The sequence below is a fragment of the Eubalaena glacialis genome, chromosome 18 (genome assembly GCF_028564815.1).
Source record: "Eubalaena glacialis isolate mEubGla1 chromosome 18, mEubGla1.1.hap2.+ XY, whole genome shotgun sequence".
Lineage (NCBI taxonomy): Eukaryota > Metazoa > Chordata > Mammalia > Artiodactyla > Balaenidae > Eubalaena > Eubalaena glacialis.
This window is the reverse complement of record NC_083733.1, coordinates 55,567,510-55,594,993: the sequence shown is the minus strand read 5'-3', so window position 1 is coordinate 55,594,993 and position 27,484 is coordinate 55,567,510. Positions and strand designations below refer to the sequence as shown.

The window sequence follows — 27,484 nt, the reverse complement described above, 5'->3', positions numbered from 1 at the left end:
GTTTTGAGCCAGAGCGCATGTGTGATGCCAGCTGTTTTAAGCAGCTCACTCTGGCTGCCCTGGAGAGAATAGAAATGGACTGTCCAGGGGGGAGCAAAAGGGGAGCAGTACCAGGATGGAGGCTGTGAAGGGAGAAGAGTGGGTGGATCCTGGATCTATTTTGTGAATGTGGAGATAACAGCATTTGCTGATGGGTTTGGGGTGTGTGTGAAAATGAAGAGTCAAGGATGACTGATTGCACTTAGAACAAAGTCCATTTTCTTTATAATGGCCTACAAGGCCCTACATGATCTGGATCCTTGCTGTCTCCCTAACATTGTCTCCCTCCCCGCCTCCCCCCACACACTCTGCTCGTTACACTAGCTTTCCCACTGATCTTTGAACTTGCCAAGCTTTTCCTCCTTCTCCTCCCATTGCATGGTGGCAGCTTCTCAGGTCTCAGCTCAGATGTCACCTCCTCAGAGCAGCCACTTTCTTTATAATGCTTATCACTCTCTAAAATGATCAGTTTATTTGTTTGTTTATCACCTTTTTTCCTCCACTAAAAGGTCAGCTCCTTGAGGGCAGCAACTTTGCCTGTTTGTCACGCTGTATCCCTAGTGTCTAGAAGAGTGCCTGGCACATAGCAGGCACTTAATAAATGAACAAAGGCATTGATTAACCCCTGTGCTTGTTTACAGACTGGCTTACACAGAAGAGACACCCAGACAAGTAGGCAAAGGCAAGAATACACGACAGACCCTGGGGTCATCCACATACCCAGGGGAGACCCAGAAGCCAGGGACCACCTTCTCCTGCGAGCCTGCGGTGCCTGGAGGATGGAGAGCCCGAGCTGGGGATGGAGCACCCCCAGGGAGGGGAAAGGATGCTTTGGGGCGATCCCAGCCCCGCCCTGTATCCCCAGTAGCCAATGGGCGTGCGGTCCTCCCGACGCCCCCTGGGACGTGTAGTCCGGACAGGGGCGCCCTCGGGCGCCGCCGAGCGCCCCTAGACTCCACGTCCCGTCGTGCGCCGGGAGGTGAGGGGATTGGCCGAGCCCCGCCCCCTGCCCGCCCCGCTCCGCTCGCGCCGCAGCCCCAAGAATGAATGAAATCGTAGCGCGCTGGGCGGCAGAGCGGGCGGCGCAGGCCGGGCTGGGCCCGCGCGCGGCGGCAGCGGCGCCCCGGGCCGGAGGCGGTCCAGCCGAGCGGGCCATGGCCACCGCCATTCAGAACCCGCTCAAGTCGTGAGTGTCCCCGCCGTCCACGTCCCTCCATCCTGCCCCCTACCCGAACCCTTCCCCCGCCCTCGCTGGGGAGGGGGACGCAGTGGGCGGATGGCAGTTGAATGTGGGCCCCCAGCTTGCCCCCCCTCCCCTGGGGGGGCCCGCCACCCCCTGTCGCCCCCTGGGGCTGGGGGCGGGAGCCCCTCGGGGGTCGCGGGGGCGCCTCTTCTTTGTCGCTGTCAGTGAAGGAATGTGGCGCGAGCTGGGGGGTGGCGGAGGCCGTTTCCCCACCCAGAGTGGGGGTAGGGGCTTCCCTCTCCTCCTCCTCCCTCTCTCCTCCTCCGAGTATCTGGGGGCGCCGGGCCTGCCCCTGCCTGGGGCTGGGAGTACGTACGCCTAAGTGCAGACCTCAGTCTCCGGGGTCTCCACCACCCTTTCCCCTCATCAAAGCATCTTTCTCTCTTTCCCCCCCTCTATCTCGGGGACCTCGGTCCGCGCGGCCGCAGGGTGGGAGCTGAGACGTCGGGGGTCCCCGATTAGATCCCTGCTGTTTTCCTTCCCGGGTCTTCAGGACCTAAAGCCCCGACGCCCCGTTCAGCTTAGACCGTGGGATCCCTCCCTCTCTCCTCCCGTACACATCTAACGAGAGCATCTCTCATCCCCTTGGGGACTAGATGCCTCGGGAGAGGGTGCTGGGAGCGCCCTCAGCCTCCGGGGATTCCCTCCCTTTCTCCCTGTCCGCGTCCCTCCTCCGAGTGTTAGCTTCCTCCCGGGCCCAGTGGCTGGGATCCTGGACGCCTGGGTTCAAAGCTAGCTCTCTTCCAGCCCTCACCTCTCCTAGACATCCCTCGCTCTCTCCACCTCTCTTCTTCCCTCTCTTTCCATCTCTCTCGCTCCCCCCTCGGGATCCCGAACTCCTGGGTCCCAGCGCTCCCCACCCCCCTTCCCCAGGCGGTGACAGCGGGCTGGGAGTGACAGGCGCGCGGCCGCTCCCGCTCTCCCTCCCGGGTTGGCGTGCGCGGCACTCCCCTCCCCCTCCTCCCCGGCCTGGTGGGGAGGAGGCGGAGGGCGAACGCCCGCGGCGCTGCACAAAGGGGCCTGGGCGACCTCCCCCACCCTTCCCCCAACCCCTGGCACCCGCCACCTTGACCTTGAGCAACTTGTGCTGTGGGGTGGAGGTGGGGAGAGGGGCCCGGGGGCAACCCCCATCCCCCGCCCCCGCCCTCCAGAAAGGCTGTGCCAGGTGGCCGGACCGAAGGCGCCCAGTGGCTTCTGGTTTCTGGTGGGGGGGAGTTGGGAGAGGAGGGGGCCGGACCTTACAGGCACGCGCCTACACGTGTGGCTTTGCGGTGGGCAAAGAGCGCTTGGAGGGCGTGTACGGGGCTGGGGTCAGCGTGAAATGGTGTGTAACGGTGACAACACTTCTGCTTCCCTCTCACTCTAAGTCTTCCACACAGACTTGTCTCCCCTATGAGGGACACCCTCAAAGTGGCTGGGACGGGGTTCCTGTGCAGGTTGGTGGATCTATAGGTATCCAGACATCCTCATTCTGACCCTGGCCCAGACCTCTTGGAAGAGGTATGGGGCAGCCATTGCAGGGACCTGAAGGCCAGAGTAAGCTTGAAGGTGGGAGTGCCAGCACCCTTCTTTGCTCTCACCTTCCTAGGGGTCTGCAGGGGTGAGGGCAGGGACTGGCTCCTGAGAGAATGCCAGTCAAATCCCCTTGGGATTGGGAGGTGGCGGGTGCAGCTCTCAGTTCTGACTGCCTGCATCATTCAAACCCCATCTTGAGCACTAATTTCCTGCCCCCCCCGCCCCCCCCACCCCCCGGCCCCAAGCCTCAGTGTTACCACCTGTGAATTGGGGAATCATAACAGCTCTTATTACCTCATGGTGCTGCTGTGATGTTTGTAAAGCGCTTGGTACTGAGCCTGACACTGACTGAATGTAGTGATTATTATTGGTAGTATCACTATTGATTTCATTTGTGGTCCAGTTTCCACACAGGGCGCTGGGGGATGGGGATAGGAGGATTGTTTGGGCAGGGGAGCTCAAGTGTGGGAGAGGGGTCTCTGAAGGTGACTAGGGGTAAGGAAGGGAAGGGAGACCCCTCTCCAAATGTCAGCTGTGGGTCAAATTGTGCTGGTGGACAAGGGCATCCAGGGAAGTGATGGAGTGTTCTACACTCAGGCTCCAAGCTGACCAAAACTGATGCAAAGGTTCTGGGGTGGGGCAGAAGTGAGCGGGGTGTCTGAGGCTAGAGGTGTGGGGAGAAAGTGTAAGGGCATATTGGAAGATCTGTAAGGGTGGTGGAAGGTGAGAGAGGAAGGTGGCAAGGGCACTCTGAGCTGAGCTGGCCGGTTGGGAGGAGCGGGGCAGGGCTTACCGTGGCTGAGATATGGGGTGGCCACTGTAGGGACCTGGAGGCCAGAGTGAGTGTGAGGACTTACTCCCCTTGCCATCTGCTCTAGGCCAGATGTGAAGTAGAGACCCACTCCCTGCTGTTTGGGCTCGGGAAGGAGGAGGTCAAGGCCTTACCTGGGGGAGATGGGGAAGAGCCTGTAGAAGGGGTCTAAGACTAGAGGTGTGTGTGTGTGTGTGTGTGTGTGTGTGTGTCCAGAAGTGACCATGAGTGTGGAAGACCCTGAGGGGCTCTCTCTCACCAGGGTGAGGTGGGGGTGTCAAGTGACAAAAGAGGAGGTGAAGGCTCTTATGCCTCTTCTATCTGCTGGAGAGCCCCCTGGTGGACAAGGACATTGGTGGGCATTTTCATCCATGCAAGGGCTCAAACTTGAACACGAACTTTGGATGGGGTGGGGGTGGGGGTGTGTGTTCCAGGTGTGTGTGCGTGGGACTTGGTGATTGTTGTGACTTGGTAGGTCAGCTCCCTCTCTGGGCATCCCTTAGGGTAGAGTCAGTGTGGGTGACAGTGGGAGAAAGGAGGTGACCAATTGGGTACAGACATCTGGGTGAGTGAATCCTTCTCTTAGTCCCACCTTCAAACAGCCACCAGGAGCTGAGGGCATGTGACTTCACCTCCTCATCTGGAAAATGGGGGTAATGATAATATCACCCCAGAGGGTCAGGATGAGGATCAAGTGAGTTAATCTCTGTTAAAGAACTGTGCCTGGCACATGGTGGCTACTCAGTATATTGCTATTCAACAAATATTTATTAAGCATCTATTATGTGCCCAGCATTATTCTTTCTAATAATGTTTAGCTATCACCATTTTACATCTTAGTACATATCAGGTCCTCTTTGTGGAATGAATGAATTTATTGAACACCTACTACTTGCCAGGTACCTTTTAAAACACTTTACCCATGCTTACTCATTTAATCCTCACAATAATCCAATGAGCCATCATCTGCATTTTACAGATGAGGAAACTGAGGCCAGAAAGGTTAAGTCATTTGCCCAAGGTCACATGGCCACCAAGTGGCATAGCCAGGATTTGAACCCAGGAGGTGTGGCTATATCTCCTAACTAGCACAGCTGCTGTCAGGCCTGGGAAGGGGTTGAGTAGGGCGGGGTCCCTGTGAGAGAGACAGCTCCGAGGGGGACCGGAGAGGGTTCTCCCGAGCTAGGAGGGACTAGTGGGAGGGGGCGGTGTCAGTGAGCCACGCGTTGGTGGGACGTTCGTGTGGGCACCTGTAAGGTGTCTCTAAGTCTCCTGGCACTGAAGTGTTTGTGTGAGTGTAAATGTATGTGAGTCTGTGCGAAGGTGTGGGAGAGGGAGTGTGCGTGAGTCTGCGTGGGACGCTGTGAGTACACGTGTGAATGTGTGTGTAAGCTGCCGCGTGTGGGTGTGTGCGAGTCCAGGTGTGCATGGGTGAGTGTAGGCCCATGTGTGAGACTCAAGAGGTGTGCATGAGTGAGCGCGCGTGAGTGGCTGTGCGTGCCTCCGGCCCCACCTCTGACCCGCTTCTCTGCGGGGTCCCGCCAGCCCCGGGCGGGGAACTACCACTCCCGGCATGGCCCGGGTGGGCCCACCCCGCCACCCTGATTGGCTGCGGTCCCGGTGCTCCCGCCCCCCGGGAATGAATGGATGGGCGGCCTCAGCGCCCGCCCGAGCGCTGGGAGGACCGGCCCGGCGGGGACCTGCTGGGGGCAGGACCCTGGGAGCAAGATGGCCACGGTCATCCCCGGCCCCCTGAGGTGCTGCGGGCCGGCGGGAGGCAGGGGAGGGCGCGCGAGCGGGTCTGCGCGGGCGTGTGTGTGTGTGTGTGGCGGCTGGGGGTGGGGCCGATGGGGTGTCTGGGGGGCTGTCACCGTGGGCCGGGCTGCGCGGGGTTGCGAATGTGTGTGAATGTGGGTCTCTGGCAAGAACCGTGTCCGACGCGCTGCTCCTGGAGGAGCGCGGAGTATGGGGAACTCGGAGCCCTATTGGCGCCCTCTTCGGGAAAGGGGGTCATGTCCTGCCCTGCGACCCCCGGGGTTGGGGAGAGGGTGAAATGGCCTGGGGGCCCGGGGGCCTTGGTAAACTTGAGTGAAGCCCACACTACCTTTGTCTTGGGTTGTGGAGTGTGTGTCACTTGTTCGGGTTCTGGTTTTTTTTTGGATATGTGTGTGGATATGTATTTAATTTCTTTCACATTCTACACTAGGTGTCTTTGGATATTTTGGTCTTTGAGTGTGTGTACATATCCTTTGAAACTGTGCATCATTTATGTTCTGTGTCTTTGGATATGTAGGTATGCATGTATTTATGTGCAAATTTTTGTGTGACTATGGGTGGATTTGTCTGTTTCTATGTTGTGTATGTGTGTATCTTTGTGTGAGTGTGTGGTATTTTAGATGTTGGTTTCTATATTGTGTATCTTCGTGAATGTGTGTGTGTATCCTGTGTGAATCTGTGTGATTTCTTTGTATAGTGTATCTGGATTGTGTGTGTGTGTGTGTGATTTGTTTGTGTTGTGTCTTTGGATATGTGTGTAAGTGCATATGTGGGTAGTTTGTTTTTAACATTTTTTCTTTTTTAACATTTGTGTATCTGTGTGTGTCTTTGGATGCATGAGTAAGTGGATGTGTCTGTGTGTGGTGTGTCATCTGTTTGCATGTTGTGTGTCTTTGTGTGGGTGATTGTTTATGTTGTGTGTCTTTGGATATGTGATATATATTTGTGCATGTATATGTGTGTGATCTGTCTGCTTCTACACTATGGGACTTGAGATACTTGTGTTTTTCAGTAGATGTTTGTGTGAGCACATATGTGAGATGTGTCTGTTTCTCCTTTGTGAGTCTTGGGATATGTCTCTCTTTGTGTGTGAATCCTGAGTGACTATGTGCGATTTGTTTGTGTTGTGTATTTGGATATGTGCCTGTATGGATGGGTCCCGGTGTATTTTTATCTGTTTCTATACTGTGTGTATCCACTCCTTGGCTCAAGGCCTGCTTGAGTCCCGGGTTGGGGGCTCCTGGGTCCAGGAGCGACGACAGCGGGGGAGAGGTGAGGTTGGAGGAGTCGGCCCACCCATTCCCCACGGGCGGGCTGGGGGAGGGGTGCCGGGCGACCCGGTGCGCCTGCCCTTGCTGACAGCCGCCCGCCCGCCTACCCGCCCCTCGCAGCCTAGGCGAGGACTTCTACCGAGAAGCCATCGAGCACTGCCGCAGCTACAACGCACGCCTGTGCGCCGAGCGCAGCCTGCGCCTGCCGTTCCTCGACTCGCAGACCGGCGTGGCCCAGAACAACTGCTACATCTGGATGGAGAAGACCCACCGCGGCCCGGGTACGGCTGGGAGGTTGGGGGTGGGGCGGGGCGGTGGCTTCGCGGCCGCGTTCTTACCGCCCTTCTCACTCCAGGTTTGGCCCCGGGACAGATCTACACGTACCCCGCCCGCTGTTGGAGAAAGAAACGGAGACTCAACATCCTGGAAGACCCCAGACTTCGGCCCTGCGAGTACAAGATTGGTGGGTGGAGCTCCGTCCTGTGCCTTCGGTGGCCCCCATGGGTGCCCACAGCACACGCTGATAAGTGTGTGGTGATGCCGGTGTGCGTCTGAGCATTTGCCTTTATTTCCCTCCTAGCCAGTGTCTGAGTGGCTGGCTGTGTCTGCCGTTGTGTGTCTGGGTGTCGTCCGGAGATTCTCCAGTTTTCGCTGAGTGACTGAGCTTTGGACTGTATCTTATCCTACTTGGGCCCAGGCGTATTTCAGGACAGAGTGGTATCTGTTATGTGTGTCCAGGTGTATCCAGTCTTTGTATCTCTTCCCTTGTGAGCTGGGATGTATCAGAGTATCTGACTGTATTGCTTCCTGTGGATGTCTGAGTGTGTCTGGATGTATCAGAGTGTCAGGTTGTAACTCTTTCCCTTTGTAATAGAGTGTATCTCAGTGTCTGTGTCTTTCTTCAGGTGTTTCCAAGTGTATTAGAAGGTTTGTTTCCTCTTGTGTGTGGCTGGTCTATCAGAGTGTCCAGCGGTTCCCGATGTGGGTGTATCAGGGGGTCCGGCTCTCTCTTCCTTTGAGCGCCAGATGCTTTGGAATGTCTGGGAGAATCTCTTCCCTGAGTGTCTGTCTGGTGTATTAGATGTATTTCTGCACGTGTGTGCTGCTCTGAGTGTCTGGTTTTATCACTTCTCTTGAATGTGTCCAGTACTATTAGAGTCACTGGCTGTCTCTCTTCCCCTGTCCAGGCATATCCAAGGATCTGTGTGGGTCCAGGTGTATTGGAGGGACTGTCTCTATCTCCTGTGTGTATGTGTATCCACCTGAGTGACTCTCTCTAGGTGTGTCTATCTCCCCTAAGTATGTTCAGGTGTTTGGTAGGGTCTGGCCGTGTCTTCCCCATGTGGTCTGGGTATATCTGGTGGTCTAATGTTCTGTTTTGGAGTGTTGCTGGGTGTGCCAGTATACCCAAGGGTCTGGATATGTCTTCTCCTTGTGTCTGGGTATATCTGAGTGTCTGGGTGTATCTCTTCCTTTGTGTGTCTGGCTGTCTCAGATGACCTGTATGTATCTCCCCTGTGTATGTCCATGTGTGTCCTGTTTGAGTGTCTGTTCTCTCCAGGTGTGAGGGTCTGGGTGGGGTCTCCTACATGTATGTATGTAGTTATATAGGAGGGTCTGGCCATGTCTCCCCTTGAGTGTGTCCAAGTGGCTCTGAGGGTCCGGCTGTGTCTTCCCCAGGGTCTGGGCATCCTTGGAAAGGATGTATGGAAGTATTGTTGGAAGGGTGTATGGTTGAATCTTTGAGTCTGTTGCTGGTTGAGTGTGGGAAAGCCTCTTCCCTCTAGCAAAGAGCATGATTCTCCAATCTGGGCAGTTTGAGGAGTCCTCCAGGGACACGTTCTCCACTTGACACCCTCCTCCCTTGTCCCCAGACTGTGAGGCGCCATTGAAGAAGGAGGGCGGCCTCCCAGAAGGGCCGGTCCTTGAGGCTCTACTGTGTGCTGAGACAGGGGAGAAGAAGATAGAGCTGAAGGAGGAGGAGACCATTATGGACTGCCAGGTAGGATCCCCCCAACCCCCCGCCAGGGGCCACAGCTGCCCTCTCACCCCTGTCTCCTGCCCCGGCCCATCCTGTTCCTGCTCTGAAATCTCCCCTGGCTCCCTAGGGCCTTTGGGCATCCTAAGTCTCTATTCTTCCACACGTCATCTCTTTTTGGAAGACCTCCTGACTTGCCCTGACACCCCCAGTCTCCAGTCCGCCCAGAGCCGCCCCACCCACAAAGCAGAACAATACCCCATTTTCTTAACCCCAATCTCCCTTCTCCTGGTGCCCAGAAACAGCAGCTGCTGGAGTTTCCACATGATCTTGAAGTGGAAGATTTGGAGGATGACATTCCCAGGAGGAAGAACAGGGCCAAAGGAAAGGTATCACTCCAAAGTTTCTCTCCATCACTCCTCCGCTCAATGCAGATCCCATTTATTGAGTATGTACAATGTTCAGACCCTGCCCCAGTTTGGCCTCATTTAATCCCCAGAGCAGTCTGAAGGGATAGGGGATTTTTATACCTATTTTACAGATGAGGAAATTGAGGCTTGGGTCTATTAAACCATTTGCAAAACAGAGATTGTACAGTGGGTTAGAACTAGCTTCATACCTGTGTCACGGATGAGGAAACTGAACCTTGGAGAGATCAAGGGAGTTACTCAAGGCCCACAGCTAGGAAGTGGCAGAGCTGTGATTTGACTTTCAGGCCCAAATGATGAAAATTCTTTTAGTTCCCTCCCTTTCTTGGCCCCTCACTCATGACTTTTCCCCTAGGCATATGGCATCGGGGGTCTCCGGAAACGCCAGGACACCGCTTCCCTGGAGGACCGAGACAAGCCGTATGTCTGTGATAGTGAGTCTTTCTGAAGAGGGGGGAAGAGAGAGAGAGTGGGGCCCAGAGACCTCTCCCTTCCTGGCCCCCTCCCTTCTGTTCTGGACCCTGGTTGGGGGATGCTCAGGCCTCTGGCAGAGGGTGGAGGTGTGATCCTGGAGGCCAGGGCAGAGGCGGGCTGGGAGGGCTGACCGGCCCTTCCTGCTCACTCTCCAGTCTGTGGGAAACGGTATAAGAACCGGCCAGGGCTCAGCTACCACTACACCCACACCCACCTGGCTGAGGAGGAGGGGGAGGAGAACGCCGAACGCCACGCCCTGCCCTTCCACCGGAAAAACAACCATAAACGTGAGCAGGCGGGCAGGGCGTGGGGTGGTGAGGGGCCCTGGGAGTGGGGGCTAAGGAGCCTGGGAGGGAGGGGGCACATTAGACATTTCTGGAAAATCTCCAGCTCAGCGGTCCCCTCCCCCCACCAACCATGGGGGATGCTGGCTCTGAGGTTGCCATGGCAACCAACCATCTCTCTCCCTCGCTCCTGGCCGGGCGTAATATTTCTGGGTCTGATTTATTGTTTCAATTAGAGCTTGGGGAGGGGGGGTGATAAATGACTCCCCTCCCTCCCTGCCTCCCTTTCTCCCTTCTCTGCTAAGCTTTGGCCGAGGGGCAGGGTCCGTGGCCTGGGAACCCTTGGCGACCGCCCATGCCAATCCGGTGCCAACCCTGACAGCTGAGGGATGGGGGAAGGCTTGAGGGGAGGCTCTGCCAGTGGAAAAACCATCTTTCCACCCACCCCTCAGCGGGAGAGGGCAGTCTCTTCATCCCATCCCCACCACGCACCGAGGCACCTCTGTGTTCAGAATTTTCCTTCTGAATGTCTGTTTCCATACCAGATCTCAGCCAGTGGTGTCCACCTAATTTTTATTTAGTCGGGGCTTAGTTGGGGGGGGCTGTCTGGTAGAAGTGTGTATGGGCGGGGAAGCAGGGGGCTCTTCCTAAAGCTGCATCTGCCAAGTTTTTACCTAATAAAGAGGACGTATCAGTTGTCCTCAAAGAGTTGGGGGGGTCCTGATGAGAATTATTTGGGCTCCCCCAACTCTCTTTTGCTACTGGCCACAGCTTGGGGTAGCTGCTCCCTCTCCCCACCTCCTCCATGCCTGGAGAAGGGGTCCACCCCTGGGGCTGAGGCTGGGGGCAGGGTGGAGCCTTGCCTATGGTGAGAGCCCCTCTTTCTGTCTCCCCATCCCCAGAGTTTTACAAAGAATTGGCCTGGGTCCCTGAGGCACAGAGGAAACACACAGGTAGGGACGCCTCCCTCTGCCCCTACTTCTGCAGCAGCCTTTGACTGAGTGTCCCTGCCTGCCCATGCCAACCCTTGCCTGCTCTCTTTCAGCCAAGAAGGCGCCTGATGGCACTGTCATCCCCAACGGCTACTGTGACTTCTGCCTGGGTGGCTCCAAGAAGACGGGGTGTCCCGAGGACCTCATCTCCTGTGCCGACTGTGGGCGATCAGGTGATGCCCCCACCTGAGGTTTCTGGGGGCCGCGGTGGAGAGGACTCCAGGAGTCCAGATCTGGAGGAGAGAAGGCAGAGGAGTGAGAGGACTGGTGGGGGGGATGCAGAGCATCCCAGGGGCACTGAGGATAAACAGCCGACTCAACTGCTGAGGACTGTGGGAAACTGAGTGGGGTCAGGGAGGCTCTGGGAACAATGGGATGTGGTTGTCACGGCATTGTGGGTACCGGCATGTGCTTATCTGGCGTGGGGAACAGTGAAAGATGGTTGCCAAAACATCGTGGGAAGTGGGCTGTGATAGCGAGTAATGGATTGCCACTGCCTGGGTGCTGTGGATCACAGAGGGCACTTGCCATTGCCATGGAGTTGTGGTTAATAGACTGTGGTTTCCCAAGGTGGACTTGTGGGTAATAGACGGTGGTTGCCTCAGCACGGTGGCTAATGAATTGTGGTTGTCATGGTATTATGGGTAGTGAAATATGGTTGTCATGGCGATTGGGTGTAGTGGAAGGTGGTTGTTGTGGCCTGGGGTAGTGGCTGCACATCTGTGCTGGGGTGGTGGGTTGACCAGTGGGTTAGCACCCTGCACAGTCATGTTGGTAACAGTGTGGTTGCTGGGGCATCGTGTGTAATGGGCTTGGGTTGCAGGGAACCAGGGTGTGGGGACCCCTCTGTGGAAGGCAGTTGCCATGGCATTGTGGCTGGGAGACTGTGGTTGCCACGTACTGCGGTTAATGGAACCGGTTGGCCATTCTGCTGTGGGTAATGGAATGTGGCTGCCTCAGCACGGTGGTTAACAGAATGTGGCTGCCCCGGTGCTGTGGGTGGTAGAAAGTGGTTGCCACAGCACCGTGGGTAATGGAATGCGGTTGCCATGGTGTCCTGGGGAGCAGAGTGTGGTTGCCATGGTGGCTGGGTAGGAGACTGGTGGCCAGGGCAGCGTTGCCTGCGGGACAGGCTCTGGGCACCGTGGGCTGGGTGGGGTCGGGCTGTGGGCCTTGTGAGCTAGGGATGGGGGCTGAGCCATTGCTTCCCCGGGGGTCAGCAGCCACCAGGGGCACGATGACCCCTAACCGCATCCCTGCCCCTTGGCCCCCAGGACACCCCTCGTGTTTACAGTTCACGGTGAACATGACGGCAGCTGTGCGGACCTACCGCTGGCAGTGCATCGAGTGCAAGTCCTGCAGCCTGTGTGGCACCTCGGAGAACGACGTGAGTGCCCAGGCGCCCCCTTCCCCGGGACGTGCCCCCAGGCGGCCTCCTTTCCCTGGAGCCCCCTCCCTTGTGAACACCAGTAACCTGTATTATGACTATCGTTAGTGTCCATTAATTGAGCCCGGCACTTAATACTCTTCACTCTCTGACTCCTTCCAACTGCCCTGAGGTAGGTGATCTTGTTCCCACTTCACAGAGAAGAAACCGAGCTCAGAGAGGGGACTAGACTTGCCCAAGGTCACCCAGCCAGGAAAATGGTACGGCTGGGACCTGAACCCACGTCCATGGCTTCCAGACCATCTCCGTGTCATTTTAAGTGTTCCACAGAATCCTATAAAACCTAAACTACAAACTGCGAACTGACAGTCCTCAGGGGTGTTTTGCTCGTCGCCCAGCAGGGTTTTGCAAAGATGACCTTCTCAGAGCCCTTTGTCTTGCAAGGGACCACCTCCTCCAGCCCCTTTGACCTGGCCCCTGCCCCCGCCCCCCACCCCGGTTTCTGGTGCCCGTGCCCCCAGGGTGCCAGCTGGGCGGGTCTCACCTCCCAGGACCAGCTGCTGTTTTGTGATGACTGCGATCGGGGTTACCACATGTACTGCCTGAGTCCCCCCATGGCGGAGCCCCCGGAAGGTGAGAGAAGAGGAGGGCCTGACACGGGGGTGCGGTGTTGGACAGTGGTCTTCCTGCTGTCCGCTGGGTGGGAGGGGGTCGGGGCAGCCCTGCCCAGACCTGGGCCTAACTCCCTGTCCTCCGGCCTCGCCACAGGGAGCTGGAGTTGTCACCTCTGTCTTCGGCACCTGAAAGAGAAGGCCTCTGCCTACATCACCCTCACCTAGGCCTGGCTCTGGCTCACCTGGACCTCTGGGGTGATGCTTGCCTACCTGCTTCTTGGAGCTCCTCCAGTCTCTCCCCATCCTTAATGCCCCACAGTGGAAGGGGCCGGGGGGCGGGGGGAGCCTGAGAGGGGGATGGGCCACCCCCTCCCCTCTGTGCAAGTGGAATGTTTGCCCTGTGGGTTGGTGGGCCCAGCAGGGTCCTCTCCCTTCCTCCCTCCTTCCTCACCCCTTCGCAAATGGGCACCAGGGGCTTCTGCTCCCCTCAAAGCCATACCCCGCCTCTGGGCGGGCACGAGGGGTGGTGGATGCCAGCTGGGGGCACGGACAAAGCCTTTTTCTAAAGAAAAAGTCAAAAAGTTAAAAAAAAAAAGAAATTAATATATAACAAAGAGTCCTATAAGGTCTGGCTGGGTGGAGGGGGCACTGCTGAGCGCATCTACTGGGCACCAGTCTCCGCCAGTTTCCTGCCTGGCGGCTCCTCCCCCCCAGTCCCTGGAGTTGCAGCTCTCCCACCTCCCCACCCAAGGTGGGTACCATTCCCCCCTTGTGCCCAGGGCAGGTGGGTGTGGTGTCCACCCCCCGCCCTCTCTTGGTGCCCACTGTGGATACTGCATGATGTGAACCACGGTTTTGAACTCCGTTCCTGCTCCCTCGCCGAGAGCCCCGCCCCGAGCCCACTCCGTGCCTGCCTTGGCAAGGCGGGCCCCTGCCCAGCGCCTGCTGGAATGAGAAGCACAGACTCTGCAACGGACTAGATTTTCCTCTTCCCCCCGCCCCGATTCCCTACCAGCCAGGTTCCCTACCGGCCAGGCCGGGCTGCCCCCTGCCACCCTCGCTGGCCATTTTCGGGTCGCAAGGGGGCGTGGTTGTTTCTTGTGGTTGTGTGTGTTTGTTGTTCGGGTTTAAAAAAAAAGGGAAATTGAGGCTGCAAGTGGGGGAGGTGGTGGGTTTGGGGGGTCTCCCCCAATCCAGGCGTGTCCCCCCTTGTAAACGAGTCTCCTTTATTGCCTGCCTCTGCTGTGAATTAACTTGTTCCGTGTATTAAACTGGGCCTGACCCCTCTGCCCACGTCGTCTGCCTCATTCTCCAGGCTGGTTTGGGGCGTCACCAAGAAGGGGAGATGGGGCCTCACTGGGGGAGAAGCAACCGAGGTTAACAGCTGGAGCTGGCCCTACGTCCATCTCCCTCCAGCTCCCCTCTGCACCCCGCCTTTCTCTGGCTTTGTCCCAGCTCCTCCCTGCCTCGCTGGAAAGGAGAAGGGGGGGGATGGGGTGGAGGGGGCTCCCACCCAGCCAGCTGTGGTTGCCCTGGCAACGGACTGCTGCAGCTGCAACGGGGAAGCAGTGAGGAGGGAGGCGGGAAGCTGGGGACTGGGGGAAGGGAAGGGATGGAAAGATGAAGACCGGGGGCGGGCCCCTCCCGGGGCGGGCCCCTCCCCTCGGGGCTGTGGTAGGGATCAGGGGTGCCAGGGGCACCTCATCCTACACCCAGACATCACCTGGAGCTCCCTATCCCGATGTGGGGCAAAGAACAGAGGGGAATGGGAAATGGGATATAGATCCAGGGACATTAGGAGGAAGACAGATTTGGGTGAGGTGAGGTGAGGAGTGAGAACCAGGACACAAGAACAGTCAGGAGAGAGACAGATAGGAGTCACACATTTATAGAAAATGAGAAAAAGAGCAGGAGAGGGAAGACGTAGACCTGGAGAGAGATGTAGATGAAGAAGGCCAGAGGAATTATGGCGGAAGAGGACAGAGGAGATGATTTAGTGGGAGAGAGGCAATAGTAGTAATAAAAAACAGCAGACACATGGGGAGAGACAGAGGAGGAAGTACAGGGATCTGGAGAGAGAAGCAGAAGAGATTCCATGTGGGGAGGCAGGGAACCAGGGCACGTAAAATAGGAGAGCGGAAGAGAGAATAAGAGGGGGGAGGCACATTTGGGGAGAGAGATGAAGTTAGGACCCAGCACAGGCGAAGTCCTAGGACAATGACACAGAGATGAGATTTCAGGGGAGAGGACACAAAGAATTTAGGGAGACAATAGAAAAATCTGGAGAGAGCCAAAAGCAGGAAGGGATTCAGAGCCTGGGTGAGGGGAGAGCCAGAGGCGGGGTGGGAGGCAGAGGAGACTGGGGGAGGGTCGAGGAGGGCGCCCGGGCCAGCGAGAGGGCGACAGGCAGAGCAAGTGGGAAACTGGGGCAAGATGGGGAAGGGACGAGCAGGGCACAGTTCAGGCGAGAGCGCAGGCTGGCGTGTGCGAGTTGTGGGGTGTTGGAAGTTGGTGTGTGTCACAGGCGCCAGGAGAGGATGTGAGAACAGCTTGTTCCGCCGTTTCCGTGCTGGAGGGGGGAGGGCAGCACGGGTTGAGGATGGGGCCTCAGGGAGGGCGGAGACAGGGAGAGTGTCTGGAACACTCTAGAATTTTTAGGAGATGTGGAAATAGCTGGTCCACCTCCTCTGGAAAAAGGATATATACCCATTTTGGAAAAAGATTTTTTGTGTGTGTGGGGCGGGTGTGTGTGTGCGGGAGAGTCTAGGTTACAGAAGCATCAGGTTTGAGCTCGGAAACAGTAAACTCCATGACAGGTAAACGGCTAGGTGGGCCAGAAAGCCCCAGCCGTGGGGCCAGCCCTGTCAAGAGGAGGGGCTGCTTCTCAGATCCAGGTGGAGCTGGACCTAGACTTCCCACCAGAGGCCGGACCTTGGGATTCTCGCATGAAATTTCGAGATTTGGAAAATAAGTTTGACCCTGATCCCCGGGTCAAACTGCGAAAAGCGTTTCGCCGTGGCAGCTGCAGATCAGGGGCCAGGAGTTTAAGACCGCTCCCAGCTAGAAGAGCCCCTAGGCCCGGGGCTGAGGTCCCTGGCTGTGTCGGTATCTTTCCAAGACACCTCCACCTCTCCCCGAGCCCCCCGGGGCCTGGAAGCAGGGGCTGCTCTCCACTCCAAACCACCGACTAGCTGACTGGCAGAGGGAGGCCTACCCCCACCAAGCGCGGGTGTGGTGCCAATAAGCCAGCACCGGCAGGGTGTGGCCTGGGGTGACAGCCCGGCTCAAGGAGGCAGGGGCCCCTCAGTTCGAAGTCTTGCTGCAGAGGACAGAGTTACGGAAGCTCGAAATCCAGCTTTCTTTCTGTACCATCTCCAGATTTTAAAAAGTTGACCATTAATTTTAAAACCAACACAACTCCATGGGCCGGGTCTGGCTTTTAGGCCTCAAGTATATGAATTCTGAGGTAAAACCTCCCTCTTTTTAACTTAAGAATTTCTTACATCCGGGGGAACTCCCCGGCGGTCCAGTGGTTAGGACTCCGTGCTCTCACTAAATTTCTTACGTTCTGAGTGTTGGATTTCTGTCACTTGGGTTTCAAGAAAAAGAGAATGGTGCCCCCTGGTTCTCAGGGGTGTGTGCGTGCACCGGGGGTGACGGCGTTTGGGACAAGGGGGACAGGGGGAGGGGGCTGACGCTGGATCACACCTGCTTCTCAGGGAGTCCAGGCAGCTGCTCAGCTAGCGAACACACAGGCCACTTCTATGAAACATTTATTTCCTTTAAAACCTCCAGAAACATGCCAGAAAATCTCAAGACGGGGATGGGGCTGGGGGGTGGGGGGAGATAATAAAGAATAAAAAAATCCAAATGAAACAAATCAACATATGAAAAAAAAAAAAGAAAAAAACCCTGCTGCTATCTTCAGCCGTCAGATAGAACACCAAACTGAAATTAAATAGATGTGCTTTGCAGAGATCCTTTAGAAATAACAGACAACAAAACTCAAAATCATAATTTACACTTGTCGATGTACATGATTAGGTCCCCAAAATGATTCAAATGATCTGAAGATATGAGGAGACAACTTAAAAAAACAAACAAACAAAAATGGGTGGGGGAGGGGTGAGCCCCAGGTTAAGGTCTGAGGAAAGGGTGGGGTGGTAAGTGGTCCTGGAGAACCCTTCCCAAAAGGGACCCGGGAAGAGGGGCAGAGACATCACAGTAGTTGGCCAGGGCTGAGGACCCGGCAGGCCCCCCTCGCAAACCACAGGTGAGGGAGAGGAGATGGCAGACCTGAGGGCCTTTCTCGCGGGACTGCAGTGCTGCCGAGCGGCCAGAAGTTGATGGCAGGGAGGCACGACGAGGGTCCTTTTCTCTTGCTCCTTCAACGTCTGTGTCCTGTGTGGTCAGTCCCCAGAGCCTCCTTCCCTGAGGTTTCTGGCCCCAGAGAGGAGGCGGCGGGGTCTCCGGATGGGGCTGGACCTCCGGGTGCTGGCCCCCGGCCGGAGCGTGCTGCTCTAAGCTGGGCCCCCCGGCCTGTCTGCCCACCCTGCCTTCGTCCCCAGCCCACGGGGGACGCGCCTCGATCCTCAGCTTGAGGTTGGGGGAATCCACAGACTGTGGCCGTACAGACTTGTTCTGGCGCAACTCCACATGAAAAAATAAATATATATATATATATTTCTTTGTTTGTTTGTTTGTTTTTAAAGGAAAAAAAGAAACTGTTTCCTGGGTGAACAGCGTAGTACCACACTGGCTTGGCTGCCTGGCAAGCTGCCCCTTATTGCCTTGAGAGAACCAGCGTCTTGTGGGGTTCGCACAGCAAGGCGCTCCCCGGGGAGCACAGTGACGGTGTCCGACGTTGCTGCTGCTACTGCGGGGCCTACGAGATGGGCCGAGGGTCTTTGCAAAGGGAAACAAAAGCGGAGAGGAGAGGGAGGCTGCCTCCCTCCGGCCCGGACCTGACGGCTCCGTGGAGCCCCTCCTGGTGCCCGGGAGGGGCCGGGGCTGACGGAACCAGGGAGGAGGAGGGGTGGGCCGTGCCGGCTCCGCCGCTGGGCCTGGCCGGGTCAGCAGCTCACAGGCGGAGGGGCCCAGGTGCCGTGGCCTCTGGCAGTCAAGGGACTGGTAGACAAAGACTGGAGAAATGGTCCCGAGCGTGCAAATACCTTCCCCCTCAAAGAAGTTAACTCTGGATGCTGGGGTTTCCTCGCTCCACCCTGGGACCCCCCCAAGAAAATAAGTGAAACTCTAAGAAAGTGCTCCTGGTTGCTTTTTGGAGGATAGGGTAGGGAGGGGGCAATGTCCATGCTTTCTGGAGCCAGTGCACCAGGAACCAAGAGCCCTGGCCCGCTTCCATGCCGCCCGCACCTCTCCGGGCGTGAGGGAGAGCGTGCTGGTTTCCCACCGTGATTTCTCAGGCAGGGGTCTTGGCCCCATAAGCCCAGACGCTGCTGTACGTGGTGAAGAAACCCGGTTTGGGGATTCCTGGAGCTGTGGGGTTTGGAGACTCACTCCTGCCCTCCACCCCCTTCCTACAGCTTCCAATGGCTTGGTCCTAGGAAGAGGCTGGATGCGGATGGCAGGATGGGACCCTGGGGGCAGTGTGGGCGTGGCCCAGCCCCCAGGAACCTCAGATGGTGGCTCAGAGGGAGGCCGGAGACCACGTCACCCTCTGGGGCTCGAGGGCCAGGAGCGGACCCCAGCTCACAGCCCGGTGAGGCCTCCCTCAGGTCCCACTGCCACCCCGAGTGTCCGTGTCCACGGGAGGGCGGTGGGGCCCTGGCTGCATAGCTCGGTCCACCTGCAACCAGAAGCCGGGCTGAAGGAGAGGAGAGCAGGAGCCCCAGGTCTGCCCAGGCGGAGGGGTGGAGGTGGCAGCCTCTCCACCTCAGAGTTCCTTCTTTTCCCTGCAGAAGATCTCGGCGAACTTGCGTAGCTGCTCGCTGGCGGCCTGGGACTCCTCCTGCAACCGCTGGTTGTTCTGCCTCAGGCTGGCCACCTCCGACTGCAGCACGGCCTTGTCCTGCTTCTCCTGCGGGGGCGGGGGCTGCCATCAGCGGGCGCACCTTGAACGGCTCCCCGGGGCCTGCGAGCCCTGCTAGGCCATGGTTTAGAGCCAGGGTTCAGATCCCAGCTCTGCTTCTCAACAGCTGAGCAACCTCGGGCAAGTCTGGGCCCCCGTTTCCTCCGCTCTGAAAGGGGCAGTTGAGAGGTCTCCCTGAGGTCACATATGTTGAGCTCTTAGAACACAGCCTGACGTGCAGTAACTGACAAACGTCACTGTAATTAGGAGCACCTCATTCCACCCTCACAGCCACCCAAGGGTTGGGGACTGTTGTTACCCCCATTTTCCTGGAAGAGGAGACCAGACCTCACACAGCAAGTAGGGGGCTGGGATGTGGATGCAGGGCTGCCCTTCCAGGACAGTGTAACATGCTCAGGAGTGACTTGTGGAAGGTCACACAGCATTAAGTGGTGGGGTGGGATTTGACCCTGGGCCCCTATGACTCCTGTGCTTGAGACTCCCATGTTCTACTCGGCCACCTTTTGGCTTTTTACCCAAACATATATAAAACGACAAGTGAAAGTCTCTTCCACTCTTATTTCCCCTCACTCTTCCACACCCTGGAGATAAGTACAAGGAACAATCTGGAATGTCGCCTTCTAGATACCCCTCTGACCCACAGCCGTTAAACGTTTTGAAGCATGACGGTGTTCTAGGAAACGGTTTTGCAACTTGCCTAATTTTCTGCTTGAGTGACCGGACTTCTTTCGTATGTTAGTAAATATATAGATTTCTGTTACTGCTTTAATTGGCTGCAGAACATTTCGCTGCACGGGTGTCCTGTCATTTACATAACCATTCTCCTGTTGACGGACAGCTGCACTGGCTCCAATTTTTTATCACCAGCGGTGCAGCAGCGAACATCCTTGCTCATGGGTTTCTTTGTGCCCGTGTCTGAAATTCTGTTGGACAAGTTCCCACAGTGAAACTGCTGGGTCGACAAGGTACGCAATTACAGTTTTGACAAATATTGTCCGATTGCCCTCCAAAAAGGCTGGGCCAATTTATTCTCCCTCCAAGAGGGTATGAGGGTTTCTCTGTGTGCTTTACCAGCCTTCTCTACTGTCACTTTCTACTCTTCACTCATGACTACATTCAAAGCTGGGTGGCCTCCCCTAGAATAGATGGGGTGTGGGTGGGGACGGGTGCCTCAGCCTCGCTGTCCCCCGCCACCCTCCGGGGGGCCGGGAAGTGCAATGGGGAGGTGCGTGCCACGTGAAGCGGCTGCTTGGCAGCCTTACCTTCTGGAGGTCCGTGTGCAGCTGTTTCAGCATCACTTCCAGTTGGTACACCTTGCCCGTCAGATCCAGGGGTGGCTCCTCACTGGAAAGACAGGGGGCAGGGTCAGGCTCTTGGCCCACAGCTGGGAGGAGCCCGGGATACAGGCTCCCTCTTGTCCCTGAGGCTCTGGGGAGTCCTTTTCTTGCTGGAGTCCCAAGGGATGCCTGGAGGAGAAGGCCACGCTCCACCTGGCGAGGGCACGTCTGTGGATGTGGATGTGGGTCGTGGGAGCACCAGGCCTGCCGTGTGTGCATTCCTCCCGAGGATGGACCATGCGTGTGCTTTTGGGAGAGACTCCCCCCACGTATGACCACCTCAGGCGGCACGGTACAAAGAACACCCCCCCACGCCCATCCACCGAGCCCCCGGCAGGCCCGAGCATCGCTCCGGCACACGGGGCATGTAAGTGGGCAAACGGACGGGAGAGCCTGCCTGGTGGACAGGACCAGTAACGATACGGACAGTAACAGCCCCCCGTTACCGAGAGCCCACCCTGTACTGCGTGAGGTCTCACCTAACAGGGCGGACGGTGGTTTCCCCACTGGACAGAGGGGAAACCCAGGCTCAGGCGGGGACTCTGCACCCAGGACCCCAGCCTGTGGCTCCCCCTCTGTGCAGATTCCCCAGGCCTGGGCCCGCCTGGCCCCTGCAGAGGAGGGCGGGCAGCCGAGAAGGCTCCACTGGGCGCTGTGGGAACGCACACACCCGGTAGGGGTGCCGGGGTCGGGGGGGGGGCGCGTGGGCTGCAGCAGACGAGAGGGAGACGGGGGGGGGGGTCTCCGCCCAAGAAGGGGAGAGGACTCGGCCCTCCCGCCTCTCCCACCCTTTCCTCCCTGCTGGTGCTGCATCTTGGGGAGCTGCAGCCACAAGGGGAGACAGGAGGCAGGTGGAGGGAGGTCATCAGTTCAGGGCAAAAGGCGTCCGGGAGCATGCCCAGAGGTCCCGCCATTTCCACACCCACCCTGCTCCTACCCCTGCCGCGGTGCCCCATCTGTAACCACCCAGCTCTGCTATTATAGTGGGGCCAATCTTTGGTGGAGGTTGAGTTCTAAAGCCACTGTGTGAAGCAAAAAACAAGGAGAGTCAAAACCACCCTCGAAAATCGCTTGAACTGCCCATAAAGTACAGTGCACGACTGTTGTATACAGAACCCTGCACGGTGAGGTGTGCAGATGAGTGTGAAATGCACTACTGAAATCCACGGACATGCAAACATGCCATTTCCATCCTCTCCCCCTCTTTGTAGTTCTATTTTCTGCCAAGCTGGTGCAGTTGAATCTGCTGCACTACATGTGAGATGACACACGTGAGATGCCTGCCTCCCCGTCCTCCTCCCTCCCCCGGAAGCCTCGTGAGGGCAGGGCTTGGGCCTCCATCACCACTGTGTCCCCAGACAGCCCAGCACGGGGCCTGCCGGGGAAGAGTGAGAGGTAAATGTCAGGGGAACACGTGCGTAATTTAGGAACCTGCAGAGGAGGAGACCCGGGAGCAGACAGACGGGAGGCTGAAGGCCGGGAGCGGGCAGACAGAGGGGGCAGACGAGAGGCCCGGGGGCGGGGGGGAGACTGGGGGGCACTACTTAGCGATTTTCCAAGTTGGCAGTGAAACAATCCTGAGGGCTGATCACAGGGCTGACCCCGACTTGGTCCCTGCTGGGCCCCAGCACGTGGATTAGTCCAAAGTCTGTCAGGTGAGAGGGGCGGTTGCTCCCCCAGCTACTGCCAAGGGGGCCTCTCACCCAGCGTGGGGGAAGGGAACCTCACCTCATGGTAGGGGTAGTCCTGGGGGTCGGGGGCCCCCTCTCCAGGCTCAGGTGGCTGTGGACAGGACTGTGCGCTGGCGGGATGTCCGGGCTCAGAGCTGGGTCGTTGAGAGAGAAGAGCGAGACGGCTCTTTGCACTGCCGGGGAGAGGGGGGCGGTGGTCGGCAGGGCTCCCGGCTTCTCCTTACACCACCCCCTCCCCCCAATGACCAACCCCTCCCTGGAAACTCCAGGACATTGCCAATCACACCCCGGTGAGATCACCCAGGCACTTAGGATGGATTCTTGCCAAAATACCAAACCAAATCAGGACACAAACAACAATAACCCGTCCTGATTCTGAGCAAGCCGCCAGACCCGATGACCAGTTTATACAAAATACAAGGGATAGAGAAAGAAATTAAGTTGCGGCGTGGGGAAGTGACCACCCAAACTGGGCAGAAGTGACCTGGTTTCGTCAATAAATAAATGGTAGGGGGAAAAATGGCCAGAAGTGGATGGGGTTGACGCCGGGTGATGAGGACGTGGGGATTCATCATCCTAGTTCTGAGAATGTGAAACTTCAAAAGCAAAAAGGAAAGCTTAACAGAGAATATCATGTATACGTAAGAGAGAAAAAAATCTCAGGGGGCTGCCCATTAAAGCAAAGATTCCCGGGTCCCACCCCAGACACGTGACTGGCTCTGGGGGAGGGGCCCGAGCGCCTGCATTTTCAGATGGGACCATTAGGTGATCCTTCTACAATGGCAAGAACTGGCGACAGTCCTGATGCATCCAAAAAGCAGCTGGCTGAGTGAGCCCTAGGACAGCCAGACAATGGAATGTGCGGGGAGTGAACAACCAGACGTGGGGCTGCGTGTTGCCCTGTGGGGAGAGGGCACCGCTACCTGGCAAAGGCGGGCTCCTCTACATCTCTGTGCTCTTTATATCTCTGTGCTCAAAGAACAGCGCAGTGAAAACCCAAATACCCTTCCCCAAGACCCACCCACTGTTAACGGTTTGCCACACTTATTTTCTGTGTGTGTGTGTGTGTGTGTATTTTATTCCCTAACCATGTGAGTGTAAATTGCCAACATCCTGGTACTTCATCTCTGTGTACTTTACTACCCATCTCCAGAAAGTAAAGACATGCTCCTATATAATCATGAAACAACATCGTACTCAGGAAATTTAACATTTATATGGTATTACTGTCTAATAGATAGTCATCTTGAAATTGCTCCAGTTCTCTAAATAACATCCTTTATAGCTGTGGTTTTCTATCTTGGATACAACATTTCTTCTCTTCGAAAATATTTTTCTATAAACAGTTTCAAACAGGCCCCAAAGCAGAGAAAAGAGCATCACGGGTCCTCATGAACCCGTCGCCAGTTTCAACACTTTTCAACATACTCTGGTTCCCTCCCTTGCACTCTCTTTGGTTTTTTATTCCCCTGATCACTCCTCTCCATTACTTTCTAAAAACAGCTTATCGTGGTTTAACCAACATACGACCCACTGCATGCTGAAAGGTGTACAACCTGGCCCGGTGACTGTGGCAGCCGAGCCTCAGTCGCCTCATCCGTAAACGGGATCTGAATACATCCCTCAGACTGAAGAGCGGAAGAGATGATGTTTGTAAAGTGGTAACGTGCTGGCTGAGGAGACGCTCCGTAACGTCACTGTGGCTGCAGAGTTACCTCCTTCAGGAAGTGCCCCCCACCCCCGAGCTCATCAGGCCTCTGGACAGCAGCGCTGGGCCACTGCCTGGCAGCCACTCCCCACTGGTTCTGGAGCGTAAGGCTGGGGTATCCCTGAGGCCGGGCCTTGTATTCTCTGTCGCTCTCCCTCCTACCATGCCCTCCCCACCCCAGAGGCCTGACTGCCTTCATCCCGTGGCTTGGGGAGAGGCTGCAGGACAGGATGGAAGCAATGAATGGAAGCAAAGAGGGAGGAGCTTCCTCCAGGGCCACCTGTCAGATGTGGGCTGGCTCACACATGAAAATAAGAAGGATGTGTATCGTATGGGTCTGGTTTAACAGATCCTGCTCTGTGCCAGACCCATGCTGGGCACCCAGTGGTGACTGAGACAGCCCCGGGTCTTGCCATCATTAGAAAGCCAGGGCACAGGCAGAGGGGTCAGGGCTATAGGAGCCCAGAGGAGGTGCCTGATCCAGACTAAGGGATATCAGGGAAGGCTTCCTGGAGGAGGGACAGCAAAGCTGTGGCCTAAAAGATGAAAAATGAGCCAGAAGAATATGTTCTTGTCTGTCAGGGTTCCACAGATGAGGGAACTGAGGCTTAGAAAGGTAAAGCCACTTGCCCAAGGTCACACGGGAGAGAAGTGGCAGAGACTGCCAGCTGTCCCTCATGGTTTTTCTTTCCCCTTCTTGGTAATAACACATCACAAATTTCAGCCTCGCACGTGGCCTCACACCCCAGCTTGCCCCGGAACAAGGTGTGGCCGTGACACTCTGACCAATGGGAAGCAAGTGTAGGAGGAGTATAAGGCTTTGGGAAATGTCCTCAAAGGGAGGGGATGTCTCCCCCGCTGGTCAGAGCTGGACATGATGGCCAGAGCTCTAGTGGCCTGACTGTGAGGGTGAGGCCCCCCAGGAATGGCAGAGCAGGCGCGGAAGGGGCTTGAGCTGTAATACGTTTGTGGAAACGCCACACCAGCCCCAGACTGCCCACCCCAGGAATTTTTACTGCATAAAACCTTGTTTAAGTCATTGTTAATTTGGATTTTCTGCCACTTGCAGCCAAAGTATGTCTAAGCACAATTTGGATTATGGCAATTCTGCACGGTAATAATAACAGAAAGTCCTGTCTGCTGAGCGCGTGTTCCGTGCCTGACACGTTTTACCCACAGGCTCCCCCCGCGGCTCCGGGCAGTGGGTACAGTCTCATCCCAGCTTTGTAGACAAGGTAACTGGGGGAGTCAGACAGATGAAGACATTTGCCCAGGACTGCACAGTGACCAAGGGACAGGGCAGGATGTGAACCCTGCTCCCCCTCATTCTGGAACCCGAGTGCGTCCCCCTTCAAAGCCCCAAGACCCTCCGTGGATCCTTCCAGAACAGAGAAGGGAGTAGGGGTCTGGCGGGGCTGGGTGGAAGGTGCCTACCTTCGTATGCCTTGGCTGCGTTTACGAGGCTGGACCACTCAAGGCCAGCAGCCGTGTCGGGCAGCGGCATCATCCCTGGGTCCAGGCGCCGCAGGGGCCGGTCCCGCCCATCGGCCAGTGAGAGCTCAGAGGCTGAGATGGTGGCTGGGTGGGGAGAGCGGAGAGGGGAGATGGGTGAGTGACGATGTGGGAGAAACAAAGAAATTAACACGTTATGTTACACTTCATACACAATTATGTAACATTATGTAACTGTTATACCTGTTACATATAATTAAACGAGTACATTATATTTATTAGATAATAAATGCCAGGGAAAACATCCAGCAGAGTAAGGGGGTAGGAGCGTTGGATGTTTACGTAGGTACGATTTTAGGCTGCTTGGGGAGGCCTCGCTGAGAAGATGGCCTTTGCACAAAGCTCTGAAGGAAGGGAGGCGGGGCGGGGAGGGGGCACCTGGGGGAAGAGCATTCTGGGCAGCTGAAACAGCCAGTGACAAAGCCCTGAGGCAGGAACGTGCCTCGAGGTTTAAGAAACATTGAGGGGGCCCGCGTGGCTGGGACAGAAGGAGAGGCAGAGGGCAGTGGGAGGTGAAGTCACAGGTGACAGTGCTGGGCTGTGTGGGGCCCTGTGGGCCATGATGAGGACTTTCTCTCTTCCCCTGGGTGACAGGGAGCCACAGGTGGGCTCTGAGCAGGAAGGAGTGTGACCTGTCACAGGTGTCCAGAGGGTCCCTCTGGCTTCGTGTGGGGGACAGACGGTGGGCGGGGGGAGCAGGGAGCAGGGAGGCAGTGGGGAGGCTCCGGCGACGGTCCAGGAGTGAGATGAGGGCGGACAGGACCAGGTGGGGCTGCAGGGACAAGTGGACGGATCCTGGGTCTATTTTGTAGGTGGAGTCAATAGTTTTTCCTGAGAGTAGATGTGGGCATGAGACAGAGAAGGGTCCAGGATGACTTCAAGATCTTGGAGCTGGCACCAAGATGGGGAAGGCTGGGGGTGGGATCAAAAGTTAGTTTCTGGGGGCATGAGTGTGAGATGCCTCAGACACCTGTGGGGCGCTGGCCACGTGAGTTTTGGAGTGGAGGAGAGAGTGCCAGGCTGCAGATACAATGTGGGGCGCTTCAGCGTATGGATGATGTTTAGACGTGGCAGGGTCACCGTGGGGAGACCTGGTCGGTTCAGGTATGACACGTCGGGCAGAGAAAGAGTCTCAGGGTGTTGGAAGTGACAGATGGCACAAGCACTGCGCCAACAGCTGCATTTGCTGCAGAGATAGAGCGAGACCCCCGTGCTGGGCTTAGGCCCTCGGCCTCAGCTCACCGAGGCCTCACAGCCCCTAAAGGGAAGGGGACAGAGGATGACAGTGAAGCATAGAGGTCAAGAGGTGACTCAGGCAGGAAAAGCCATGTCCCCCCCAACGAGCGTGTCCTCTCTCCGGGCACCATGCTGGGTGTTACAGGGATCATCTCAGAGTCCCACCTCCGATTAGCCGGGAGGGAGGTGCTGCTATGACCCCGTGAGGCGGAGGGGGCAGCCTACACTCAGAGCGGGAAGCTCCCTTGCGTGTAGACTCACGCTCGCCGGTAGTGGCACTTGGGTGTGACACGTGGGGTTTGACACTGACCCTGCTCTAAGCCCAACCCCACACGGCTCTGGTGTTCAGAGGGTCCCTGTCAATATCTTATTTTAACCCTGCTCTCTAGTCCAGAGGCACAAACCTGACTGATGACACATTAGAACGCTCGCTCCTGGTGACAGCACACTAACAGAAAAATACATGAACAGCTAGTGGTTTTTTTTCAGCGCTTACTGCATATCAGGCATTGAGCTTAGTGTTTTCCATGAAGAACTTGTTTGATTCTCGGATTAACCCAGTGAAGTGGGCACTATTTTTGCTGTTTTTACAGGCACAGAGAGGTTACAGCTGTGACTTCAGGACCTGGGCTACAAACTTGAGCCATCCAGCTCTCAGGACGTGTGGTGCTAGTAAGTGTTGCCCAGTGAATGAAAGCACAGGGGAATGAATGAGGGCAGGAAGGATGCCGAGACCTTGACCTCCATGCTCTCCATCTCCAGCCTCCTAGCATCTCACTACTGAGCGGGTGAGGGTTGCGGAAGCAGCTGCCACAGCCAAGCAAGCTATCAGCGGGCGCTGCTGTGAGAGGCTCCTTGGCATGGAGAGCCCTTCATCCGTGAAACCCAGGCCTGGGCTGACGGCATCTCTTCAGCCCCGACGTGGCTTGGGAAGGGCTCTTGAGCAGGCGTGGAGAGGTGAACAGGCCCAGGGCCCCCGGCCACACTGAGGCCAGATATGGGACTCTCTGTGGTTCAGGGGGACAGGGGAGTCAGACGGGCAAAGAGAGGTATATGTGTGTGCTTCATGAGACAGAAGGCCCTGGGCTGTGGTCCCCACAGGGACCCAGACAACCCTGGACCCAGCTCTTAGGGAGCCC

At 56.9% G+C, this 27,484-nt stretch overlaps 2 protein-coding genes across 11 annotated transcripts in view; one reads left to right on the top strand and one right to left on the bottom strand.

Moving 5' to 3' along the window:
- Window positions 1–1,193: 1,193 nt before the first annotated feature.
- DPF1 (double PHD fingers 1) lies at window positions 1,194–13,037 on the top strand. Of its 4 annotated transcripts, none has more exons than XM_061172813.1 (12): window positions 1,194–1,225; window positions 6,776–6,936; window positions 7,011–7,118; window positions 8,530–8,657; window positions 8,933–9,022; window positions 9,417–9,495; window positions 9,691–9,822; window positions 10,722–10,772; window positions 10,865–10,984; window positions 12,086–12,198; window positions 12,750–12,831; window positions 12,967–13,037. In XM_061172813.1, the coding sequence occupies exons 1-12, from the start codon at window positions 1,194–1,196 to the stop codon at window positions 13,035–13,037; spliced, it is 1,167 nt and encodes a 388-aa protein (XP_061028796.1). The 4 variants fall into 4 exon arrangements, with proteins under 4 accessions (XP_061028796.1, XP_061028794.1, XP_061028797.1 ...); XM_061172811.1 differs by lacking the exon at window positions 1,194–1,225 and adding an exon at window positions 5,319–5,365 and having other exon boundaries at window positions 12,720–12,831; XM_061172812.1 differs by lacking the exon at window positions 1,194–1,225 and adding an exon at window positions 5,337–5,365.
- Window positions 13,038–16,572: 3,535 nt separating this feature from the next.
- Window positions 16,573–27,484, bottom strand: part of SIPA1L3 (signal induced proliferation associated 1 like 3) — a 236,803-nt gene continuing 225,891 nt past the window's right edge. For 6 of the 7 annotated variants that reach the window (XM_061174276.1, XM_061174282.1, XM_061174280.1 and 3 more), the window contains 4 exons: window positions 25,032–25,175; window positions 21,927–22,062; window positions 20,124–20,205; window positions 16,573–18,849 (listed from right to left, as the gene is read on the bottom strand). In XM_061174276.1, the coding sequence (XP_061030259.1) occupies window positions 18,706–18,849; window positions 20,124–20,205; window positions 21,927–22,062; window positions 25,032–25,175 (506 nt within the window). In that variant the 3' untranslated portion in view covers window positions 16,573–18,705. The other variant, XM_061174283.1, reaches the window with a different exon arrangement.

What these genes read in the sequence shown, in the direction of transcription:
- DPF1 (XM_061172811.1), top strand. Translation starts at nt 5,337, where the DNA reads ATGGCCACGGTCATCCCCGGCCCCCTGAG. An exon ending in GAAGACCCACCGCGGCCCGG is followed by an intron (nt 6,937 to 7,010) that starts GTACGGCTGGGA and finishes TTCTCACTCCAG; the next exon opens with GTTTGGCCCCGGGACAGATC. An exon ending in GGCACAGAGGAAACACACAG is followed by an intron (nt 10,773 to 10,864) that starts GTAGGGACGCCT and finishes GCTCTCTTTCAG; the next exon opens with CCAAGAAGGCGCCTGATGGC.